The sequence below is a fragment of the Callithrix jacchus genome, chromosome 17 (genome assembly GCF_049354715.1).
Source record: "Callithrix jacchus isolate 240 chromosome 17, calJac240_pri, whole genome shotgun sequence".
NCBI lineage: Eukaryota > Metazoa > Chordata > Mammalia > Primates > Cebidae > Callithrix > Callithrix jacchus.
In genome coordinates this window covers 27,450,955-27,476,306 of record NC_133518.1, presented here as the reverse complement: position 1 = coordinate 27,476,306, position 25,352 = coordinate 27,450,955, and the positions used below count along the sequence as shown (strand labels likewise).

The 25,352-nt window shown below is 43.0% G+C and overlaps 2 protein-coding genes across 4 annotated transcripts in view; one reads left to right on the top strand and one right to left on the bottom strand.

Moving 5' to 3' along the window:
• Positions 1-7,030: 7,030 nt before the first annotated feature.
• Positions 7,031-17,239, bottom strand: SHOX2 (SHOX homeobox 2). Of its 3 annotated transcripts, XM_035278268.3 has the most exons (6): positions 16,666-17,047; positions 16,045-16,122; positions 13,660-13,868; positions 11,212-11,269; positions 10,803-10,891; positions 7,031-9,258 (listed from the first exon to the last, which is right to left on the bottom strand). In XM_035278268.3, the coding sequence occupies exons 1-6, from the start codon at positions 17,009-17,011 to the stop codon at positions 8,965-8,967; spliced, it is 1,074 nt and encodes a 357-aa protein (XP_035134159.1). In that variant the 5' UTR covers positions 17,012-17,047; the 3' UTR covers positions 7,031-8,964. The 3 variants fall into 3 exon arrangements, with proteins under 3 accessions (XP_035134159.1, XP_002759505.1, XP_035134158.1); XM_002759459.6 differs by lacking the exon at positions 16,045-16,122 and having other exon boundaries at positions 8,147-9,258; positions 16,666-17,239; XM_035278267.3 differs by lacking the exon at positions 16,045-16,122 and having other exon boundaries at positions 8,147-9,222; positions 16,666-17,239.
• RSRC1 (arginine and serine rich coiled-coil 1) overlaps positions 15,987-25,352 on the top strand; it is a 459,685-nt gene continuing 450,319 nt past the window's right edge. Inside the window, exons 1-2 of the mRNA XM_035278262.3 lie at positions 15,987-16,394; positions 16,553-16,936. Coding sequence (XP_035134153.2) covers positions 15,987-16,394; positions 16,553-16,936 — 792 coding nt within the window. The remainder of the gene's footprint in view (positions 16,395-16,552; positions 16,937-25,352) is intronic.

The window sequence follows — 25,352 nt, the reverse complement described above, 5'->3', positions numbered from 1 at the left end:
AGAGTTCATGGTATGAAAGATGTAATCCACTCAGTGTGCAGATCCATTGTTTTGTCACTGATACAATGGCAGGCATTCCAAAAATGAATCTTCACCTTGCCTGTCAAAGCCTATCTATTCTAATTTCCCACCCTGATCTGGGAAAACTACAAAAAGGACCAATTACCCTCTGAGTTAGTCAGAGCCTCATTTGTACTCAATGAGGAATCACATACAGGCACACAACCCCTCCAACAGCACAACTGGTGCTGACTATTAACCTAGATCAATAGTCTCAATAGAAAAGGTCAAAGGTCCAATGGGCTCTGGGAACCCCAGACCACATTACTCTCCACCTTGACCAACTTGACAGACAAGCTCAATTGCCCAGGCTGTTCCCTTTCAGTCAGTGCATTAGCAAAAAACTTTGGAGCTTGAAACTAACAGTCCTTTTCTTTGTATTAAATACCAAAAACGGTAAATAATAATAAGCAGAAGATAGCAAAGAGGGAATAAGAACAAAGAGAATAAAACAAGACAAATAATTCCATTTCTGACTCACTTTTTATAAAAGGATATATATGATTTTGCAGATTTCCTCTATAGGAGGCTTCATTTTATAATAAGAGATTTGTAGCAATTCTGCTATATGGCTTATAGCAATCTGTATGGCTTAGTGAAAGCATAGTTGAGGGTTTGGCTAAATATCTTAGCCCTGAGTTTTGAGGGACACTTGCTACTCAACACTCAGAAGGCCCCCAGCATTAAAAAATGATGAGAAGCTCTTACACATATAAACAATTCAGAACTGCCTACATTCACTTTTTATTGCTGCTACCACACATTATCATTAAATTTAGTTTCTTAAAACAATACAACTTGATTATTTTGCAGTTCTGTGGTCTAGAATTCCTACACAAAATTCACTGTACTAAAATCAAGGGATAGAGAGGGCTGCATTTCTTCTGCACACTCTGGCTGAATTTCTTACCTTACCTTTTTCATCTTCTAGAGGCCACTTGCATTCCTTGGCTCCTCCAGCTTCAAAGCCGAGAATGTTGCATCTCTCTGAACATTCTTCCTTCCTTAGTCACATCTCTGAGACCTTCCTCTTTAGCCTCCCTCTTACATACACACGGAATTACAGTGGACCCACCCAAATAGTCCAGGATACACTCCCTATTTTAAGGTCAACTGACCTGCAACCTCAATCCCCCTTTGCCATCTAAGGGCAACATATTTACAGGTTACAGAGATCAGGATGTGGATATCTTTTGGGAGGAGGGCATTATTCTATCTCACACACTTCTCTGTTACCGTCAAGGCAAATCAGAGGACCTGCCTCTTTCTTTCCAAGGCTTATTTTGATGGCTGTTCTCACCTAATTCCACCTGTTTAAAAAGTTTTCAAAGGAAGTCTAGAACTGAAACTCCCCCAGGGAGGATCCTGGGCCCTTTAAGGCATGCACTGGGCAAGACTAATTTTAGTGGAAATTATGTAAGCCTTAAAAGAAACACAACTGCTGACAAGTGAGAATTTCAGTAAATAAATATATTGCACACAAGACAGATAATTATATTTCAAGCCAGTAATGTCAGTAAACACAATACAAAACAATGTAGCACAAGTACTGAAAATTTGGACAGACTGATAGGCTTTTTTGAAGTCATTTTTAAGGGTAGTTTATTTTCTTCTTCCTTTCCACGGAAGCATAAAAATGCATTCAATAAATATGCAACAGAAGGACAATCAATCTACTATCAAACTGACTGGAGAGTTAATGCCAGGGCTCCATGTGTATGCTGACATTCCAGAATACAGAGGACAGCAGCTTAAAGACTCTGGGTAACCTCCACATTAAGAATGTCCTCAAGTTATCAAGGAGAAAGATAGTCATTTCTATTCTACATAAAGGGGCAGATATAAAATTACAGTCCCTCAACATCTCTATTTAAAAATTTTTGCAAAGTTTGAAGAAAGCGTTCTAAACTCCAGAGCACACAACATAAACATATATTATCAATACTTTCAATAAGAGGTTGAAATTAAGGTGCATACCACCTCCCAAAATTTTTCAAAACTGTTTCTAATCACAAAAATGTAAATTAAAAATTCTCTCTATGTGACAGTAGTTTGAAAGGTAAATATTGGAAGCAGAGAAGAGATACACATTTGCTGAAACCTATTGTGTGCCAGGCACTTTACATAATTTATTTTTATTTGATCCTCAAAACAATTGGCAAGGTATGTGTTATAGGGACACTAAGAGGTCATAGATTTCAGGAGGCTAAGAAATGACCTAAAACTTCACATCTAATAGTTGTAATAGCAGAGATTTGAACTCAAGAATATCTGCCTCTAAAAATTAGCCATATACTGTGACAACACATCCCAAATAAGGATGTATAAAAAATACTTGGCTCTTCATAGATATTATATGAAATATGTAGCAATATTAGTGACATACCTAAACTTAGGCATTAGAAAGAAGTCTTTCTTAATTTACTCTGTAATTATAACTCAACTTTTCCTCTTACAGGTTCCTACAGTAATAATTAAACATTCCTTTCTTTGTATCATATGTGTTTTCAAACTGCTATTAAAGATCCTTGGTCAGCAGCCTGTGTATCTTTTGGCATTTTACTGCTAATGCTCTGTAAACATGGGCAGCCAAGGAAAATGCAGACGGTGCTATGGAACACAAACCATAGCAACATATGGTATACATTTAGTCCCAGCAAAGTGTGCTTCTTAACCTCTGGGTGTCGCTTCACCATTCCTTTATAAGACTAGTCATTTCCAAAAAAGGTTTAGTTTCCAAAACCAGGGCAACAGGCCCACATGTGTTGTATGGCCATTCAGATGCACAGACTGTGTGTCCTAATGCCTTTAAGCAAGTGCATTTAGCACGTGCTTCATAGCACTATCATGTGTATTTATGAATTGTTCCACTTAGATGGTAAGCTCCTTAAGGGCAAGTACCATGCCTGGTATCTCACTTTATTAACTGTGCATGGCAGAGTAACAATATCATCTGTCTTGTCTGTAGAGACCTACAATCTACAAATTGCTCTTCTAGGTAAACCTCTTAACTACATTGCTACATTGTGACAATTGCCACATCATCTAGTTGAAGCTCACAGAGGCTAAGCAATTAGCCAGAATCAAAAACGAATAGGCAATGTTTTCCTCTTGCCCACAAGAGAAAGTTATTCTTGTCTTGTACCACTTTGTCGCTTTCTTCTTTTAAGGTTTTTATTACAAAGGTCAATGTCTATTGGCCTCTTAATAAAAGTAATTATTATTTAGTGCTTAGTATACATTGCAAGACATTGTTATAAGGGTTTTACAAATATTAATTCATTTAATCCTCCTAACAATCCCATGAGACAGATTCTTATTATCCACATTTTACAGATAAGGAAACTGGGGGGCAGAGAGATTAACTTGTCCAAAATCACAGGACTGGTAAACAGTAGCCATGAAATTTGAATCCAGCAGTAAAGCATAGTTCCAGAATGTGTGCTCTTAAACATACACTATTCTGCTTGAACAAGAGTCTACAAAGATCCTTACTCAGGACATATGAGGAGTAGTTTGGCAAGAAAAATATCACGTTTATCCTTTCTATGTGATTTATTTGATTATATTCTAAAACCTTTCCTCATGCCAATAGAACTCCATGTAAGTATTATATTAAACCTCCCTGTACTAAAGGCATATGCAGTGGTTACCCTGACTAACACATAAAATACCCAAAACAAAATACTCCAAGACTTGAGGATTTTTTTTGTTTTGTGAATTAGAGACAAAATAAAAATTGCCTAGGCATTAGAAGTGTTATGCATTCACATCTGTAAGTCTTTCTTGGGATTTTCAGATTACTTATACAAGATTTTTTTTTTTCTCTAAGATATTTCAGTGTTCACTCAATGCCTGAGCTTGAAAATTATCTAATCCTTTTTAATTTTTTCATTTGCAGCTACTTTGCCTTCAGGCACAGGGTAAGGCAAGCACTTGCTTTCAATATGATGTTTAACACTTTTTATGTTTTTATTTCAGTTGTCTTGAAAACGTGATAGTAAACATCCAAACATATTGTAAAGATTTAAAATTCGGGGTGTGTAGACATATATCAACAGGAGTTATGAATTATGTATATTGCAGACCTATATAAATTAGATTTTGAAGAACAAGCATCACAGTAGTCAAGCAGGTCATAACAAGACATTCTATGTGAAATGTAAAAACTACATTGAATAAATTATCCATAAGTTAACATTCTCATTAGAATGACATATTTATTATTTCTGGGTTTGTGATGTTGCTTTAATGCATTTTGGCTAACTGTTGTAATAGCATATTAAGAAACCATTTCAGGGCTTTTTTCCCCATCGGAATTTGCAGACTTTCATTACCATTTGAACTAAAATAATATAATGTTAAAAATAATCACCCACTTCCCAATGTAGAATACTATTTTCTTCTGCCTAGACATATTTAATTAAAGCAGGATATAACCTTAGTAATTAATTTTACACAGAATGACTGAAATTAATAGTCAATTGTAAGACTAAAAATTGGGAGACTGACAATCAAAACAATCGTAAATGCTTTGTTTATGTGATGAAAATGAGTGATCCTTTAATTCCCTCACACACATTTAACTGATTTCACAGACTTTCTGTACTGCTGTTTAACGTAGTCAAGTGCTTGAGGTTATGTAAAATAAACAATCTTGAGGTCTTATTGCAAATGTTTGCAATTTATGATGTAAACTGAATTGTGAAGAAAAAACAGGATTCTATGTCACTGAAGCCAAAAAGGCATTTTTCAGAAATCGAAATAGTTCCAAAATTTGAGCATTGCATTATACTAAAGTATTACCATCCGAGGATCCAAAAAAGTTATAAATCTGGGGGAAAACTCAAAATAAATGTATATCAGTTCAGCTCCAAGCAAAGGCACCGATCTTACTGTGTCTCTTATATCATAGGGTCCTTAATAATAATAATTCTTAAATAATCTCTTTTAACTCATTTTTCTCCAGTCATGAATTTTGCAACTCGGGAAGGTTTTCCATGCCCAAAAGATTTGGGGAGCAGGGAGTGGGGGTGTCCTTTATTAATTATATTAGGATTATTGAGTTTCCACCAAAACCACAGGTATTTGGGGCCTTATTTAAATTTAAAATGAAGACGTCCTCAGACCTCTTCTTGGGATAGTTTGAGGAACTTGGGGTTTGGACCTTTGTTCACACACCGAGGCGCCTGCCTGCGCGTTTGGGTACTGGCGTTCCGGGAGAGCGGGCCCTGCGTGACCCTGTGTAAGGAGCCTGGACCCGAAGGACGAGGCCCTACAAGGCCATGGAAAGCGGCTTCTCTTCGGTTAGTCTTGGGGGAGAAGAAGCGGGAGGAGGCAAGGGCGCCCCGGGGGGCTGGTCCCACAGGTCTCGCCCGACTCGAGCGCTGCCGATGGCGCCAAGAAACTTTGGCCTTTCTTGCTGGACCTGGCTGCCTCTCCGCCTACTGCGCTCCCGCCGCGGCCTGACTCCCGCAGGGCTCCGGGCCCAACCCAACGGGCTCTTGTAGCCCGGGACAGTCCAGACCGACCTTCGCTGTTTCGCCGCACCCCTGTCCCGATACGCCGCGCTTCCGCCAGCAGGGCCTGGACGCACCGCCTCCTTTGACCTTGGGCTTCCCCCGCGCTCCACCGCATGGTACAGGCTGGCCCCGGGACCGAGCCACCATCTCCCCTGCCCCAGGTTCTCCAGTATCCGAACCTGCCTTGGGATCTGGGTTAGGATAGGCTTTGGAGCTTGGAGCTCCAAAAGCCGGTTTGGACCCCCGGCCCCGGCGCCGACTGGAGCTCGCTGAAGGCCACAGGACCGTGGCGGATGGCCCGGCTACTTCAAGGCGCACCATGCCCTCAGGCAGACGTTTATTATAAAAACTACCGACGTTCATCATCCGGGAGAGCCGCAAGGCCTGCGCACTGAATACGGCCCAAATCCTGTTCAGTGGTCTTTTAAAGTTAAAGAAACCTATCGCTCACGGCTAGGGTGAGGAACAGGTTTGAACACGAACTCAGACCTGGTAGAGGGCCAGGTGGGGGTGACGGGGAACACTGCTGGAAGATTCGGGGCTTTGTAGGGGGTTTTACGCACCCTCCAGCACGACGGTGCGGGGTCCCAAGGGACGCTTAGGAGGACCCCCTCAGTCTTCGCGGAAGGTCCCGTCGTCCCAAGAGCCCGCGCAGGAAGGGCAAGTCCTGTTCCGGACCTGGTGTCCCGGGCTGAGTCTTCAAGGTTTCCATCTACCCCCACACAGACAGCACCTTTGGGCTTTACTAGTGGGATTTCTTTCAGAAGAAGGGGGCCACGAGATGGGGCGAGAGAGAGAGCGCCTCAGTATTTGCAAGGCAAGGCTTTTTCTAAACCCGATTTTGGCTTCCACCTTCTAAATTTAACAATGAAGAAGCTGCTTCAGCCAAAGCCCTAAACAGGAGTGTGAAGCGGGGGATCCGCCCTGCACAGTGCCCCCGCCTGCCCCACTTAGCGGCTCTTTTCCTGCTCAGAAGTCAGCACCTGCCCCCCCCAGAGAGGGTCAACGACCTGGGACTGATGGTCGATTATGCCATACCAAACCCAGGTAGATTTCGCACCGCTTGATCCCTCTTTTCTTCCTCCCAAAAGTGTCCCCAAATAAACTTAAAGGTTGAAATTACAGCAAAATGAAGAACAAGAGTCCTTCATGGGGACGGGAGTTACTCTATCCTATGTTATTTTACTTATTATTTGTTCTTTCATTAGTTTAGCATAATCCGGTGGATAAACTGGAGGGGGTGGGCGGCTGGAAATGCGCTCGGCGATAGCGACAGCCACAGAGACACCCTTCTTACTGCCCCTTGACTGCGTCAAGTAAGAGCAGAGGCAAGCGCTTTTCCAAGTTGGTATATTCGAGAGAGATACGCATTAATCAAAAGGAAAAAGGGAAAGACTATCCTGGATATTTTAATAGTAACAGGAACAAAGATGACGAGAACCCCATCAAATGAAACAATATTTTCATTCAATTGATCGCAAAGTGTCTTCAATTAATAACTTGGCACTTATTTAAAAGGTTTAACAGAAGCTGAGCCAAAACATTTTGTACTGACAACACATCATGAGATAACAACATCTTTTGTTTAAAATAACTTAATACACTAGAAAAAAATATGTCAAATATAAATAATTTTGTTTTCATGGAGAACAAATAGTTACAAAGCTCAACCGCATACCAAAGTTCAGTTAGAAGAGCTTTTCCTCTTGTAAATTAGAAGGTAAAAAACCCACAAACTTAGGCTTGTTAGAGAAGTGGGATACAGATTGGATTAGTCCAAGGTATCCCAGTTTAAATAGCGATATGAAGTGAAACAACCAAAAAAAAAAAAAAAAAAAGTTACTTGAATAGATACACCTTTGTGAGATAAAATGCAAATGTTGAAAGTCAGTCCACACATTATAGCCAAAATAAACTTTGTTCGTGTGTATCAACATATTTTACACAAACCTAGTGCCTGTATCTAGCTGGGTGTTATTTAAGGTTAATTTGACGGGATAGAGAGGGGGAAATAAAGCACTGTCTTCAAATAGGACTTCAGGAAACCAACAAGAAGGAATAGGAGAAAAGGGGAATGGTGGGAACTAACACTGATTGAGCTCCTACTGTGTCTGGCACAGCGAGGCGCTGTACCTTCATTATTTCATTTCGTGGTCTTGTTTTCTTTTTCCTTTCCCCACATATTCTGCCCACCTCTGTCTGTCTTCTTAGGACAAGGAGTATAATTTTTTCCCTTTCTGACTTTTTTGTTTTCTTCCCCAGGATGAAAGACAGGGCAAATATGTATATATATGGATATATATATATATATATATCCATATATATATATCCCAATTCCCAGATGCTTTTGGTATTGTTTTTCGTAGTGAAGATGAAAATGGAGCAAGTGCATGGGAGTTAAGGGGGTGGGAGGAGGACACACCATCAATGGAATACAAGTAACATGCAAACCGGAATTTACTGTCAGTAGTCCGGACAGTTTTGCCATAATAATTTCTCAGAGAAATCATTGTCTGTGGCATATTTTTGTGTTAATATTATTTTTTTCTCTCCTCGTTTTAATATTTTCTCTTTTCTTGCTCTTCCATACATGGTGGGTTTAAACTCAAAGCATCTGATTCAACGTAAAAGGAGGCCCGCCTCTCTTATCAAATTTCTCGTATTAACGTGAACTTCGCAGAAAAAGGTCAGTTTCAAAACCTGTGAACTTCCCAGCTGCGCACTTTTTTCATCTTGGCTTTTTAAATAAGTATACCTCTTCTTTCTGCTTTGCCTTCATAGCGCACTTTTAAAAACACACATATTTAAGTTGGTAACTCCCCCACATTTTCTCTAGATTCGTCTGGATTGTTTTTCCATATTTTTAAATGTATAAAATACTTTAAATTTAAAATTTGTTTTTGCTTCTTGGTTCTACAATTTCAGCTTCTGCCAAATAGCAATAAATTCCCTTTCTCCTTTTCTCTCCGGTTTGTCTTTCAATTTTTTTTGTTCGCTCATTTTTTCATTGTTAACAAGATTTTGTTTCTATGCAAGAGTCCATCGTTGCAGCTTTGTGGTGAGCCACACTTCGCAGTTCCACCACTTCCTTGTGCAGTCTCTCCAGACTCCCCCAAACCCGCTCCTACAAAACCGAATTCTAGGCCCTCAGGTAGGAAAATGGGCAGGAGCCACAGAGCCTGCGCGCCTCGTGGGATCCCTGGTCCTGCGTGAAGTCTGGCTTTCCAAGTCCAGGATGCGAAAGGGGACAAGGGATGGTCAGTGAGACGGCAAGAGGGCCGGCTCCCGAGGTCTGAAAGGGGTAACCGAGAAGCAGCAGGGCGCGGAGGGCGTGCAGGCTGAATGCCGCGGGGGAGGCGCGACGCTGGTGCTGGCGTTGGCGTCACAGACCCAGGGCTGCCGCGTGCTTTTTGGCTTTCAGTCTGAGATCGGCGATGCTGGAGTTCTTGCTTGTGGTCTTGGCGGCTGCGGCGGCCGCCACTACCGAGGCGGCGGAAGCTGAATCCGCGGCCAGCGTGGCGAGCGGCAGTCCGAAGGGCGGTGCTGGGAACATCATGTAGGGCGCGTGCGCGGCCAGGTGCGGATGCAGGTGGTGGTGCGCGTGCGCCACAGCGCTGTCCAGCTGCAGCTGCGCCTGAACCTGAAAGGACAAGGGCGTCACGTTGCAATGACTATCCTAGGGTGACAACAGAATAGAAACAGAGCATTAACGGAGTCCAGCTTGGCTAGAGAGATAGTTGGGTTGGGTTTGGGCACGGGGAGAGGGCGTTTGGCTGTGCATTTTGTTCCGACAGTGACCTTCTCAGCCTGTTGCTGAATCTGGGCTTCCATATGGATACTCCAGTGCCCCCTGAGTCTCCGAAACTCGCTTAGTGTAGGCTTGTTTCCCTGCATCCCGGGAACCCCCATCTGCAGGAATATGGCAGCCTCCCTTGAGAACTGGGCTGAAATGGTATATTGGAAAGACTGAGGGTGAGGATCCCTACCGTCTTCTCCTGATGCTGCCCTGCACCTCTTACCCCACTATCAAAACAACGGAGTACCACCAAGCAAACTACCCAACTTTTTCATGTCATTCAGGGAAGTTACTCCTTCTTTACCACAACAGGCACAATTGTGAGTCGGTACTTATAACCTTTACTGCCATAAGAATTACCCAGCGATCTCGTTAAAATTCGGATTCTGATTCAAAATGTCTAGTTTGGGGCCTCAGATTCTGAATTTCTACAGTCTCCCAGATGGTGTTGCTGCTGCTGGCCCAAAGATCACCTTTTGGTGATCTTTGGGTGAGTAGTAAAGGCCTCCTTTTAAAAGTCAACTCTCTTTCTTTCTTCAGTCATTCTCTCGTTTCCAAAGCCCAGCATCAGAATGCCAGGGTCCTGTGGCACCAAAAGAGCTAAGTGCTCAATAATACATGGGCACACCTAGGAGTCTCCCCAGTCCAAGTCGCTGGAGACTGAGAGCTAATTCCTGACATCACAGCCTTGTCAAGCAGGGGTCCTGGCTGAGGATGGGGAAGGTCAGATACTGGTTGGGAAAGGATTTTGCCCTCAGGCTTGGAGAGTGGGGAGTTCAGAACACTAGGATTTCCCAGGATTAAATCATTGCTGCAGGCCGTACTTTTAAAATATACTCTTAAAGGTTTCTTTATGGCTAAGAAAGGGATTGCAAAGGCAGGGCAGTCCTGGGAAGACCAAGACTTTTCTCTTTACCAGAGATGAAGCTTTGTTTCCAGAAACAGATTTAAAAACAAAGAAAAAAACAAAACTATGAGCTGGGAGTACTTGTGTGTATTTATTTTTCTTCCGTTAGAGTTATTTAATGTGACTAAGAGATAGAAAATACTTAGAAAAATATCTAGAAGATTGCCTTAGAAATAATTTAGGACTAATCTTTGTATTGGATTTGACAAAATCTTAATCAAAAAGCTTTTCTTTCCTCTCTCTCGAAGTGCAATCTTTAGGTGCATTTTTAAAGGACCGGTTACTGTCCCCAGGCCTCTTCAGGGGTTCCCATGAGGACAGAAGGGACTAGGCATATGGATCCTTAATGCTGCATAGGTTTTTAAAGGGTAGTGGGTCCATTATGTCATCTCAAAATAGATTCTCCAACTGCGCAGACGCTGACATCTGGGCTCAGAGACAGGTGATGTTCAACAGTTCAAGCAAACATGCAGGTATTTTTGTATTTAAAAACAGCTTGAAACTAGGCTATACTTGCCTGCTGAAATGGCATTCTTAAAGCACCTACGTTGACATAGGGTGCGACTCTACAAGCTTCAAACTGGCTGGCGGCCCCTATGAGAACACCTGTAAAAAACACAAAACGAAAAAAAAAATAATGTGAGGTTAACATTTCTAGCATTTTTCAGGGTTCCGAATGGTACAAGATAGAACGAATTCCTTTGAAACTGGACTATTAGCTTTCTAAACTGCTTCCATAATTTAAATAAATATAATTTACTACCAATCTTTAGAATTCTTATTAACAGCCCTTGGAGATTATGAAGTCAAGCAAAAATCTCATTGCTATTTTTGAGATTTCTTTTTTTTTCTGTCTTTATAATAGTAATATTCACTACTTCTCTCTTTGCTTAGACTATCAAATGTTCCTTGTATAAGAAGCATACCTTTATGGAGTTGATTTTCTTGTTTTCTACATTTAGCTCTTCGATTTTGAAACCAAACCTACAGGATGGAGAAGGAAAGAAAATGAAACCTAGATGTTATGACTAAAAATTTTTTTAAATTACAATATTACAAGGAGAAAAGAGTCGTGGTATAGACAAGAATTGGGAGATATAGCAAGCAATCTTTGAATTATATAAAACAGCCTCAATTTCCAAATTAAACATGTAAATTAACTACAGAAATAGAAAGATAGATTTTATAGACTTTCACAAGATAGATTACTATTAGTCCTGGTTTAATCTTTTCACATAACAGAGTCCCCACGGCCTAAAACTCTGCTTGGTACCTGATACCAATATGATAATGTGTTTAGATATTTGCCCAGTTAAGACCCGAGAAGAATGTGCTCATTAATAGCTCATAATGTTAATTAGCTTCATCTTAAAGAAAAACCAAACACCAGAGCAAATAATAACTCTTTTGGGGAGAAGGAGTTGTAAGGGTTGGGGAGAGGTAATTAGTGTCATAAAAGCCTCACTACAAAGAAGTTTAGAATTTCTCTGTTCCTCTGTGCAGCAGAGTGAAACACAGTGGTAGAATAATTGTGCACCATTATCATGATAATCGAATTCGCTTCTTTAGAAAAAGCCACTGCTTGCAGTTAGGAGAGTAAGAAAACATCTAGAAAATAACTAAAATGTAAATAAAAGTATGAAACAATGATATAAAGTTCACTTCTTAAGAGAAAAAAGAACACTCAGTGAAAGGAGAGTGCGGTCTGTATGAATTAAGTAACTCCAAGGTACTTTGTTCTCCTGGATGTTACCTTCTTAAACTTGACAACTTTTACAGGCACTATGACAGATTTTTTAAAAAAAAATGCATATAAAGCTTGCTTTTGTACTCCATTTTCAATAATAAAGTGTATTGACTGACTCACAAATTAAAGTTTAAAAAACCCCATTAAAGTAAAAATACTGTGTCAGAGCTTTTATTGGTATTGAATATTATTGAAAGTAAGTGTCATAGTCAATGTAAATCTTCAAAAATTTCTCTGCTATTTAGTGTAAGAGAAGGGTGGATTTTTGCCAGGGTGGCATCCTTTGTGTAATTCACATGGCCTGAGGCTTCTTGCCTTTTTTTCCCCTAGAAGAGTTGGAATTAAGATACTAATAATCGTAACTGTAATAATTATCACCATATTTTTAAGGGGTTGCTGAGCCTCTGGAGATCTCAGTGCATACAGAAAAGCAGGAGAGGCTTAAAAAGGAAGGCTCTGCTGCGGATGCTGTGATGAGCAAGGCAGCCTATTATTACTTTTCCTCTTCAACGTGACTGCTCTGGTTTTTTTTTTTTTTTTTTTTTTTTTTCCTGATCCTATTACAAGATGCGGGGAAGCCCCTTAAGAATTGCGCATAGTTCGCTACAGATGGTGGTCTCTGTGTCCAGAGACCGAGGGAGTATCTGTTACAGCGATACTTTGTAACAGCTGCAGATGTGCGGGCCTAAAACTACTCCATGTGTTCAAACAAATAATGACCATCATTTTCTCCTATTTTATTATTTGAGTGGAAATACAATCTGAAACATTTAAATTTGTTCCCCCTAAAGCTAGAAGGATATGTGTATGTGAATGTACACAATTTGCCCCTTTAAATGCCCCCAAAGCCTATTTTTGCTATTACATTTGCCTCCACAACCAATAAAGAAAATCTGTTTCAATCTTAACTTTATTGGGTATGGCACGTGCTGGGGGCAGGCTTTGGAAATATAAATACCAAGATATGTGGTTTGTTTTAAAATCGAGTTTCTTTAGGGTCAGGTTCGTTGCCTTGGTTAAAATAACGAACAAAGAGTGACCAAAATGCGTTTATTTCTCTGCTATTTCGCACACAGTTTGAGATCAACCGCTAACAGCAGACTGTAAATTTCTACACTTACACTTAACAGTTACTAATTTTCTTTATAGTCTGCACATCTATAAACCTAATTGGCATATCCGCTTGACAAACCTAGACCCCGCAGAGCAGACCTTCAACGAAATCCAACTCCGGAGAGCAAAATACTCCTTGGAACTTTTAAGGCATCCAGAGATAAAACGTTTTCTGTGGGATTTTTTTTAGCCTTATAAAAGTAGGCCCATTAGGATTAAACCACATTAAAGCCAGTGTGAGGCGAGGGGGGTGTGGTTTATAGAAACTCTGGGAGAAAGCCCAGCACAGCTTTCTTCTGCTGGGAACATATGTTAGGATGGAAAAAAAAGGAAGGGGAGTGCTATAGGACTAAGATCTACTTTGGAAAATAAGACCTCTAGTAAAAATATCTCTTTCCTTCTCATCTTACACCAGACACTAGAACCACCACCTCCGGAGTGCATCCTCCAAGCCTCTTTCCAACCCCAGGCCCTCTCTGCTCCCTGGGCCCTCGACCTCCTGGCAGCTGGGTACCTGCACTCGGGCCTCTGACAGGCCCAGTCGCTGGCTCAGTTCCTCTCGCATGAAGGCGTCAGGATAGTGGGTCTCGTCAAAAAGCCGCTCCAGCTCATTGAGTTGTTCCAGGGTGAAATTGGTCCGACTTCGCCTTTGCTTGATTTTGGTCTGGCCTTCGTCCTCCATCCCTTTCGCATCCTCTTTGCGATCTTTCAGCTCCGGGGACACTGGAGGGGGCACCCCAGCGGGGCCAAATGTGCATCCATGCGCGCGCGCGCGCACACACACACACACACACACACACGCGCACGCGGACAAAAACAGCACAGCAAATCCCGTTACCAGATTTGTCGCAAAAAAGGATAGAGATTCCTTCCCCCTTGTGGAATCCTAGTCCAGCTCGTCACCCCACCCAGAGGAAGAATATCCCGGAGAAGCGCAAAGGTCAAGTCTGAGCGGCTGCCTGGGTGGGGTAAGGTGGACAGTCATCCACCCACCTCCTCTGCAAACGTGCCTCGACTCACCGCCTCACTATTCACCCCATAGTCCCTTGCCTTCCCCTGCAAACACCAAATGCTCTTCACTCACTTTCGCACTCACTTTCTCCCAAGCACTCAGAGAAATCAAAAGCGCGGCGCCAGGCCTCTCACAGAGCAAGGTCTGGGCATAAGGGCGCAGCAAAGCCATCCACTGGCCTCTCACACCGGCCATTCCCAGAGGGCTGGCTCGTTCTCAGGCTAGCTCTCACCGCCGCTGGCTCTCTGCCTACCGCAAACTTGCTGGTCTAATTTGGGAACAATTGGGCCGAAGGGTAGCAGCAGGAGAAACAGACCCAGCTGTTGGGCCGCACAGGGAGCCGCATCTGCAGGCGCCCCTCATTGCCCCAGGGCTCCGACCAAACCCTGCGTAAGGTCCCCTGCGCAGCCAGGTAATCTCTGTTACCACTGCCCGAGCTGGGCCGCACTAGCACTGGCGCCCACGCCATGTTGGCGGCCCGAAGGGCTCGCCGCCCACGCCGGGCCAGAAGGCAAGAGGCGGAAAACCAGCCTCCGCTGGCCGGCGAAAGCAATCACTCTCTCTGTTCTCTCTTCTCCCTCTCTCGTGGAAACGCAGACTCGACCCTAAACGCTTAACCCACAGAGATCAACAGGTTCAAGCGGAATATTCGCGATCCTCGGTTTCTATTGGTTGCTCAAAGCCTTTTCATGCATCCAGCAGCTCGGATGTTTAATAAAATATGCATTTTTTTTTTCTGCTCTGGTTTTGCACACATCCGCTGCCACTTTCCTGTCCTTCTCCCTTTAAAAACAGGAGCTCTTCTAGTGTGAGCATACAGAGCCACCCTATATATATCCCCCTGGAACCTTTATCCTCCGCGCCCGAATCGGAGACTCGGGTTTTTAAGGAGTCAAAGCTGAATTTAGATAGTCAAGACTGTTTGCCGTTCTTCGCAGCGCAGGATCCAGGCTAGCATAGGTGTTAAAAATCATTTCCGGAAGAGCCGGTCTGCAGAGAAATTAATACTTGCCCTGGCTTGGAAATCGACAACCCCGGGAACTGCGCCCGCCTGGGATTCAGACAAGAACCTAGCGGTCAGGCGCGCTGGTGAACCCAGGCCCGGTAGTTGTGGACTCACGGCCAGGAGGCTGCGCTGGGCACCTTGACAGTAATTCCACCACTTCACAAATTTAGGAAGATCTGGTGCTGGCTTGGAGGAAGAAGAGTCGCTAGATCTTGGCCTTGACGGGCATTCTAACTACGGTGATCTAAAGTATTGCCGTATTTTCTAGTTCTCAGAGTTCGTTTTGTGGACATTTGTCCTTTCTTTAGGAAGTAAGTGGATAATATTATAGTAAGTATTATGGACCAATTTAATAGTAAAGTATTTTTACTGATACTGTACTGAAATTTAAATATGAAAACACACCCTTCATATTTTGCCAAGAAGGTGGGAAGGCTTTGTCTATTACATGTCATCTACACAGTGGATGCCACTCAAAGTTTTGGGGCTTCGAGAAGATGTCCAAATTTCAAGTTGATTAATAGACTTCATAAAATCTCTATTTTGTCCCCAAATTTCCACTTAATGATCTAAACAGGAACAGACCCTGTTATAAACAACTTAATTGATTGCTTAAATATGTGATTCCACGCATGCCACATATTTTCTTAATTGGAAAAATATGGCAGTACACCAGTTACTGCAGGCACCAAGTGCCACATTAATTTTATTGTTGAACTCCTTTGAATTGGTACAGGACACTCTGCCATTTAGATAAAGATGTTTCCCAACACTGCGCTAGCACCCAAGGATTTCTGCTTTAAGAGAACCGAGTACCGGATGAATGCAAACACTAAAGGAATCGTGTAAACGTAGATTCCCCACCTCCCCCACCCCCACACACACCCTAAGAAACCGAAACGCCTGGCCCGGGAAAAGCAGCGAAGCCTGGACCTCAGCTTTCGTTGGCTTCCTTCTACCTTCATGGCTCAAAGAGAATGGGAAGTTTTGGCCCCTAAGATCCAAAGATGCGAGATCTCTGTGGAGTTCGAGGGGTCTTGGTGGCCCCAAACCCGGAGGCCACCGGAGGGTTAAGCTTTCCACCTCTGCTCCTTCTCGCTCACGGCAAACTCCGCGCCAGAGGCTAGCTTTAGTCCAGCCGTCTGGTCCAGCACCCCCTCCTGCAGCCCGGTCCCGCGAACTTCCACGTCCGCCTGCGGGCCATCCGGGCTGCGGGCCCATCTTCCGACTGGTGAGAAATGCATTTTGGTGGAATGGGAACATCTGGGAAGGGCGCGCGGAAACCTTACACGCTTCCCCCACCACACACTAGGACCCCACCCACGACCGAGCGCACCACCGGACCCCCACCCTTCCACTATCACTCTAGCTTACAAAGCTGGGGTCTAGGGCCCTCTCCGCGTCCCTCCTACTCCCCGCTGGGCCTCTCAGTCCTTTCCCACCCGAAAAGAGTTGGGAAGGCGGAAAGGGGAACCGCTGCCAGGGGTCAGTCAGGTCGTTACCCTCCGTCAGTCGTGGACTGCCCGGCTCCCTGCTTCTCTCCGCGGCGCCCATGTCCAGCTCCCGGACGGGAGAGCGCCCTCCTCCAGCTCCTCCGCCTGCTCCTCCTCCTCCTACACCTCCTCCGCCTCCTCCGCCTCCGCCTCCGCCTCCTCCGCCGCCGCCTCCGCCGGCCGCCCGGACTGCCGGGCTGCTGCGGTCGTCGCGACCCGCCTCGGCGCAGCCGGTCGGCTCCTTGGCCCCACGCAGCGGCCCGCTCTCCAGCACCTCCCGGTACGTGATCGCCTCCTTCTTCTCCTTCACTTTCTGGTCAAAAGACTTGGAGACGAACGCCGTAAGTTCTTCCATCGCCTCCGCACGTCAGCCCGGCGCTAAACCTCTGCCAGCCGAGCCCCGCTCTTTTTTTCCTTCTTCTTTTTTTACTGCTCCAGCCCCCCCAATAATAACACATCAATGGGACAGGAGGTGGGGGAGGAGAAGGAGGAGGAGGAGGAAGAAGAAAAAGAGGAGAAGAAAGAAGAAAGAGGAGAAGTAGAAGGAGAAAAGAAGTAAGAAGAGGAGGAGGAGGAAGAAGAGGAGGAGGGGGAAGAAGGGTGAGGAGAAGGAGAGGGAGGAGGAGGAGGAGAGAAGGGGCGGGGGCCGCCGGAGGGAAATGGGAACTGATGCTTCCCTGCCGGAGCGCGCTTGTTCAATGTTAAGATCTTTGACAATTCTTCCTGCGGAGAGTTCAGATCTGATAGAGACGCTGCGCTTGAAGTCTCACTATTTATACTTCCTAAAGGCGGCCCCTTGTTCTGAGTAAATTACCTCCCCTCACAACTCGGAGTGAGCCCCCTTTCCGGGTAGCAGTCGCCTCTACCAGGGGGTTGGGGAGGAGAAGAAGGGTGGGGAGAGGGAGAGGGAAAGGGAGAGGAGAGAGAGAGAGAGAGAGAGAGAGAGAGAGAGAGAGAGATTGATTCGAGTTCGGCGGGCTGGTGCTGGAGTGGTAGGGCAGCACTGGGGGACTGGAGGGGGCGGGGAGAGGAGGTCAGTCCGCTCAGGTTTTCAGATAGCCCCTGCTGCCTGTGCTCTTGGCCATTAATCCAGGATTGACAAGAATCCCTAATTAATTTAATTAGGCGTGGATTTTGTGTTGATGTCACGACTTAGTTAAACACTGGGGAGCTGGATAGACCCCGCGGGGTGGGACCAAGAGGAAACTGACAAGTGAGCAGCTCTTGGAGTCAGTCGGGTATCCCGACTCTGCATCCCTTCCTACAGCCTTGCCTCGAGCCAGGGTGCCGCGCAACTGCTCAGCTTCGCAGTGCTTCTCCTTGTCCCTGCCCTGCATCAACCGCCCAGCAGTTTACAGGCCCCGCATCCCATTCCCGCGTCCTGACCTCGCATCCCAATCCTGCATCCCCGCTTCTCCTTCACATCCCCCACCCCTGCAGGCCTTAGCTTCGCCGCCCAGCACCATCCTGCCCAGAGTCAGGGTTCCCTGAAGCTTCTCCAACCCACGCAGTTTCTCTTAGGAGCTTCCCGGCTCGCAGGCCGGCGGAGTCCGTGTCTCCTCGGAGCTGCTCCCTTCGGTTCCTGTTATTCACTGTACTATTCGTGTCCTGAAGCCCAATCTGACTCCTCTATGGACAGACCCCGCTAAAAGGGACAGGTCGATTTAACAAGTTTCCCGAGCAGCTGTTCCCTGACAGGTCGCATTTTAAAGTGTTTCCTTAGCGCCCAGTCAACGACAGCTGGACTTCGTTCGTTCGTTTCCTCTTTGAGGTCTCAGAACGCCCACCCTTCTCCCTTACTCTCTGCACCGGATCCCTCTATGGTGAACTACAGGACTTCTTCTTCAGCATCTTGGGAAACAGCTGAGTTGATTTCCTAGTTTGAAAAACGAGATTATCCCTCTTCTAGTCTGAAAAAAAAATCGACCTTAAGTTTGTAGCCCGTCTAATTTCATTTATTGCGGAGTGCTAAAAAAAGAGACGCTCGCCAGGAGTAAAGGTCTCTCTCTCTCTCTCTCTCCCACTCACGATTTTAAATTCTATTTCTGGACTATTTTTATCGGAACGGGTTTTTATAAGAGAGGAACATCTATATTCCTGAGTCATTTGTCTATATTGTGCAGGACAGGGCGTGCTGTGAGAAATGTCGCTATGCAAATATATACTCACAAAAGAATATTTAAATATAAGTTATATTTAAGTGTGTAAACACATATGCCTCTTTAAGTGTAGCTTTGGAGATATATTTTTTAATTTTTTTTATTGCATTTTAGGTTTTGGGGTACATGTGCAGAACGTGCAAGACAGTTGCATAGGTACACACATGGCAGTGTGTTTTGTTTCCTTTCTACTTTGGAGATATTTTTAAGCAGTTTGAATATTAACGCAGACTTTCTGGAAGTTAAAGGTAACTTGATCATTATTTTGAATCTAATACTCTTAGTAAAAATAAGAGGAATTACAGAACATTAATATGTACCACCATTAATATGTCCATCCATTGGTTAAGGCATCAAAATAAGTAGGCAGATAATTTGAGAAGTTCTGTCAAAACAACCTGAAACACTTGTAAAAAGAGAACACAATTATAACTTGATAGTGTTTTTCAAATAGATGCAAATAGTACCTGGATGTAATCTTATGTAATACTGCAATACTCAGATTAAAATGTTCACATTTGATGAATTTAAGGATTATGTATATCATGCTTTTTAGAAATGTTGTTTTGCCTTTTATTGTTTTGAATTCTGAAGTTATCTTTCCTTCTGAAAACATTTCATATTTTGCTACTTTTCACAGAGCTAATGTCTGTGATTTTTCAGCAGCTATAGCTTTTAGCTATTAATACATTGTATTGGTGTTTTGTTACACCACAAAAGGGACTCAAATACTCAAAGTTTCCAAAGTTATATGAATTTAGAAACAATTTCACATTGAGTCTTGGGTTACTATCTGTTACTACTTTAATTCTGATATTAGAGGAAAATAATCATGAAACTTTAATCCTTTATGACAATCTGTTTTTAATCTGTTTTAGCAGAAGGGCCAGTAATGGGTGAGCTAAGTGGATATGGTGCTCAAAGTGCTCTCAAACTGAGGTGTTAAATGCGTATTCACAAATAACTAAAAAATAACCACTGTTAGAAGTTGGCTAAGGGATCAGGAGACCCACCAGCTACTTGTTTGCCTTTTTAAACACATGACTTCTGGTTTGAACTCATATTTCATCTACTGAGCTTGAGGGAAAGATGACCAATTTTTAAGATAATCGTCGAAGTCACAGACACAACTGTTGTGTAATTCAAACCAATAGATTTTCCCATGATCTCAGCTTATTGGCTCATTGCATATTTAGGAATAGTAGTGTTGATAACAGATGGAGCTATGAGAAATCTTGAGTATCTGACCACAGATTCCTACTGGCCTAAATGAAATTTACTTAAGAAAGAGTCAAGGTTTTAAAGTCACATACTAATAAATACTCACAAAGTTCTGATGATGTTGTTTCATTAAACAGTAAATATTTTCCAGAGACAGGACATTTCAAAATGTAGTTTTGGTAAAAACGCATTTATGGTAAAGCTCAGCTGACAGTCTGCAGACAGATACACGGGTTCCAATAAAATTCAGGACCCCAAGGGTTTCCCCAGCTCTCGAATTATTTAAAATAAACGTGTAGTGTTGTAGTGGTTAAGTTTTAAAACGGTGCCTCAAAACTGGCTAGTTGAGAAACATTATCTATGAAAAACATACTGTGGAGGTGATTTTTAACTGTCTCAAACTCTGTGGAAAACTGTAGCTTGGTTATCTAGCAGTGGTGAATGAGTTGGTTCTCACAGTCGGCCAAAACCCAGAGCAACAATTTATTTATCTTTTTATCTTTGCTTAGAGTAAATGGGGAAAAACAATTTTCATGTAAGGAAAAATAAGTCATGTAGTATGAGTTACAGAAAATGCTGTCTCTTTAATTTCTATTGGTTTAAATAAAAAAAACCCCACAAACCTATAAATCTGATTTCTCTTTCACAAGAAACGGCTCCCCGCCTCAGGCAGCTCTCTCCTATTCCTCTACTAACCAGTTACTTTAATCTGAGAAACTAATTTGCACTCAACTTGTGAGTGCCTTCACCTTCAGGGCAGAAGAAACACCGACTTTTAATGCATTTTTGCAAATAAATCATTACAATTTAATCACACACGACTCTATACAGACACGCTCCCATGATTTATTATTGTTGGGCGAGTTTCCCCCTCCCCCAGCATGAGATAACCAATTTTGTTTCCTGTAGGTGTCATAAACATAACTTCCCACGATGCAGATATGTTTACTGATTACCCATGACGATAACGACGACTACTAAGACAATAACACTCTCCAGTCCCACCTTTATTGCTTTTGGTATCAATAAAATAAAAATAAACAAGCCCGCAAAACAGACGCCAAACAAAAAATTGGCAGCGTTTACAATCTACTTTCTCGGCATTCCCACCGCCTGGCAGCCTCTATCGATGCACTCGATATCTCGGCTAATGCTGCCTGGCGCTAGAACCAGGAAGGCGCTGAGCTTAAACTGGAGCAAGTACGGTGGAGGCCTGCGGCGCCCTGATCTGAAGAAAAGTCTCAGGGTCTGCGGCGTTTGCAAGTCAACGGAAAGTGTGAGGCCAAAGGTCTGGACCCAGGTGATGCCCGCGACCAGAGCCTGGGAAGGGGCGCCCGGGGCTGCGGGGCTCCGAGGCCCTGCTCCGGCCAGAGGCAGCGTGGGCCTGGCGCAGTTTGGGGCTGGGTGTACGCGGAGGGGGTGGGCGGCGGCCTCGTGGCGTGCGTGGTGTCACCGTGCGCATGCGCCCCGCACCTGGGAGGCTCTCCCTGGGTCTAGGCTGATGGCTGTAGGGTGGGTGGGTGGCTGCAGGCCTCAAGCTTGGCCCTCTGTCTTGAGGACGTGTGGGAGAGTTCGCCGACTCCTTCCCTCGCCCCGCATTCGTGGTTCTTCCTCGCTGCTTTTGGGTTTCCTGGCTCATCTTGCAATATAAGCCTGGCGTTTCCTCACTAGCTCTAGGTAGGGTGGAGCAAGAGGGAGGCTGGATTGTGGTGCCCTCTATCCCATCCACTCCACTGTCTCTGCCTTAGATCCACCTCCCTTTCTGAATCCTCCCGACCTTTCTGGCTGACACTGACTTGCTGAGAAGTGGTGCAGGGTGAAATTGACGTTCCTTTCTTGAAATATAAATATATTTGCTTTAAACAAACTGTATATTCCCTTGACTTCTGTACTTGTGGCCATGTGACCAAGAGCATATGGCTCTGTTTACTTTCGCAAGAGGTTATAATGCACCGTAAGGCATGTTATCTGCTTTTGATTTTAGGTTAACCTTGACGTAATTTCTCTCAGAGGTTGTGTGTCTTTAAATGTACACTGGAAACCTAAACAAAATTTTGTTTTTGCACTTTCAGAATTAGCAGTAACCCAATTGTGTTTCAATTAACTAGATAGTAGATAAGGAAATTCAAATGTCTTTATGTTGTCACCAGAAAGCATTCGAGTTGTCATCTTAGAACTTAGATGTTATAAAAGGTCTGAGTGAAGAAGGTAAGCAGAGTTCACAAGTTTAAGATTTGGAGCAGGTGTGACAGTTGCAACCTTGGGGAAATCCTTTGAGAACCTCTCTAGTCTTAGATACTCACTTTCTTTGCAGGCAAGGATTTCATGCTGACTGATATGGCACTTTATTTATGTTTTTCAATAAGAGGGCTAAAAATGTCAAAATCTGAAAACGACAAAAACAGCTGGCACCTTTCTGTTAATTGGACTTGCCAACTCAATCAGTCTCGAAAAGAGGGGTGTTATGAATTGGAAAAGTTGTGAAAGCACGCTATTACGGTAGATCTATAGATGTATTTCCTGCTTTCATTTTCAAACCATTGAGGAGAAATTCCTATGATTGATAATGCTTTTTTAAAAAGAGATGCCTGCAAGTTTTTAATTGTGATGGGAGAAGTGTCTTGACAGAATTCTTTCTCTTTTGAGTATTACTTTATTGTGCTTGAATTTGCCTCCATTCTTTTTACTGCCTTTGCATAGTTGTGTACTTGTTTATGGATTTCTTAATGTTCATTTTCACCCCATTTTTACTTTTCTTCTTTCTTACTTTTTCTGGCCGTGTATCCAGGATCAAGAAAATTTAAGTTTGATATATTAATAAGTGAGTGATGGAGAAGTAATTATAAGCTATCATGTCCTTTGGGAATCTTTGTTGTCTCAAACTGATTGCCTGTTTTCTGAAAAAGATAACTGCTTCTTGTACCCTTATCAATAATGGGGCAAAGGAACGATTTGTGTAGTCCTTTGAGTTCTTTTTTCTTGGATGACCACATGCTGGCTTCACATCTTCAACCAGGCACCTGAATATTACATTAAGATATGTTTGTAAATTGATGTCCTCCTGTAGTCATTACATGCCATGGCTTCAGTTCTGTAGTGGGAGTAGATGGGTGAGATTTGCAACCATGAGGCTACAACCAGGAAGAACTACAGTGAGAACAGAAAAGCAAGAGCTATAGGAGCTCTGTCCCATGTTGTCTTTTTCACCTACAGATAGATTGAAAATTCTTAGCTTAGGGAACTCTAAAAGCCTGTGCTCTTTTCATCATTCATTGCCCTTATTGGAAAGAACTATCAATGTGTCTTTCCATGCATTGCACCTTACTGGTGGAGTTAAGTATAAAGAATTTTTCCTTACTAGGAGTATGTAATATAAATTTATCAACATGACTTGAATTGGCAAGAATATTCCATTACATGCTGATGACATTATGCAGATCTAAGGGATAAGTTTATGGCTATGGTGGTGAGCAGGATTTCAGTACCTGTCATTTATAGGGAAGACAATTTTGGGATCTGCCTTTTGTGATTTGCTGTTAGTGTTCACTCCGTTTTCCGAATAATTGTTTGAAGTTAACTATAACAAAGAAATATTGTGACCTTTTGCTTTCTTTTATTGAGAATAATTATACTTCATTGTAATTTTTCTGAAATGTAAATGTGTCACTTGAAATATTTATAGTTTTGCCACAGTGGTTTTTCAGCTTTTTCTTGGTTTCTCTAAGGAAAGATTTTTTTTCTTTAAGTTCTGGGGTACATGTGCAGAATGTGCAGATTTGTTACCTAGGTAAGTATGTGCCATGGTGGTTTGCTGCACCTAAGTATTAAGTCCAGCATGCATTCTCTGTTTTTCCTGATGCTTCCCTTCCCCCGTGTCCCTACCACAAGCCCCAGTGTGTGTTGTTCCCCTCCCAGGTTCATGTGTTCTCAGTGTTCAGTTCCCACTTATGAGTGAGAATATGTGGTGTTTGGTTTTCTGTTCCTGTGTTAGTTTGCTGAGGATAATGGCTTCCAGCTCCATCCATGTCCCTGTGAAGGACATGATCTCATTCTTTTTTGTAGCTGCATAGTATTCCATGGTGTATATGTACCACTTCTTTATCCAGTCTATCATTGATGGGCATTTAGTTTTATTTTGTGTCTTTGCTATTGTGAATAGTGCTGCAGTGAACATACACGTGCATGTATCTTTAGAATAGAATGATTTCTATTCCTTTGGATATATACCCAGTAGTGGGATTGCTGGGTCAAATGGTATTTCTGATTCTAGGTCTTTTGGGAATCATCACACTGGTGATTCCTCAAAGAAGCACCAGTTCTGGACAATTCCTGTGACATCATCTTCCACAATGGTTGAACTAATTTACATTCCCAACAACAATTTATTATTAAAAGCATTTCTGTCTCTCCACAGCCTTACCAGCATCTGTTGTTGACGTTTTAATAATTGCCATTCTGACTGGTATGAGATGGTATCTCATTGTGGTTTTGATTTGCATTTCTCTAATGATCAGTGATACTGAGCTTTTTTTCATATGTTTGTTGGCCACATAAATGTCTTCCTTTGAGATGCGTCTGTTCATGTTCTTTGCCTACTGTTTAATGGGATTGCTTTTTTTTTCTTGTAAATTTGTTTAACATCTTCGTAGACTTTGGATGTTAGACCTTTGTGAGTTGTATAGGTTGCAAAAATTTTCTCCTATAGATTGTCTGTTCGCTCTGATGATAGTTTCTTTTGCTGTGCAGAAGCTCTTTAGTTTAATTAGATCACATTTGTAATTTTTGTTTTCGTTGCAGTTGCTTTTGATGTTTTTGCAGTGAAATCTTTGTGCATGCCTATGTCCTGTATGGTATTGCCTGTATTATCTTCTAGGGTTTTAATAGTTTTGGGTTTTACATTTAAGTCTTTACCTCATCTTGATTTTTGTTTAAGGTGTAAGGAAGGGGTCCAGTTTCGATTATCTGCATATGGCTAGCCAGTTCTCCCAGCACTATTTATTAAATAGGGAGTCCTTTTCTCATTGATTGTTTTTGTCAGGTTTGTCGAAGATCAGATGCCTGTAGATGTGAGTCTTATTTCTGGGTTCTCTATTCTGTTCCATTGGTCTGCTTGTTTGTTTTTGTACCGGTACCATGCTGTTTCGGTTACTGTAGCCTTTAGTATAGTTTGAAGTCGGGTAGAGTGTTGCTTCCAGCTTTGTTCTTTTTGTTTAGAATTATCTTGGCTGTATGGGCTCTTTTTTGGTTCCATGTGAATTTTGAAAGAGTTTTTTTTTTTTTCCTAATTCTTGAAGAATGTTAATGATAGTTTGATGG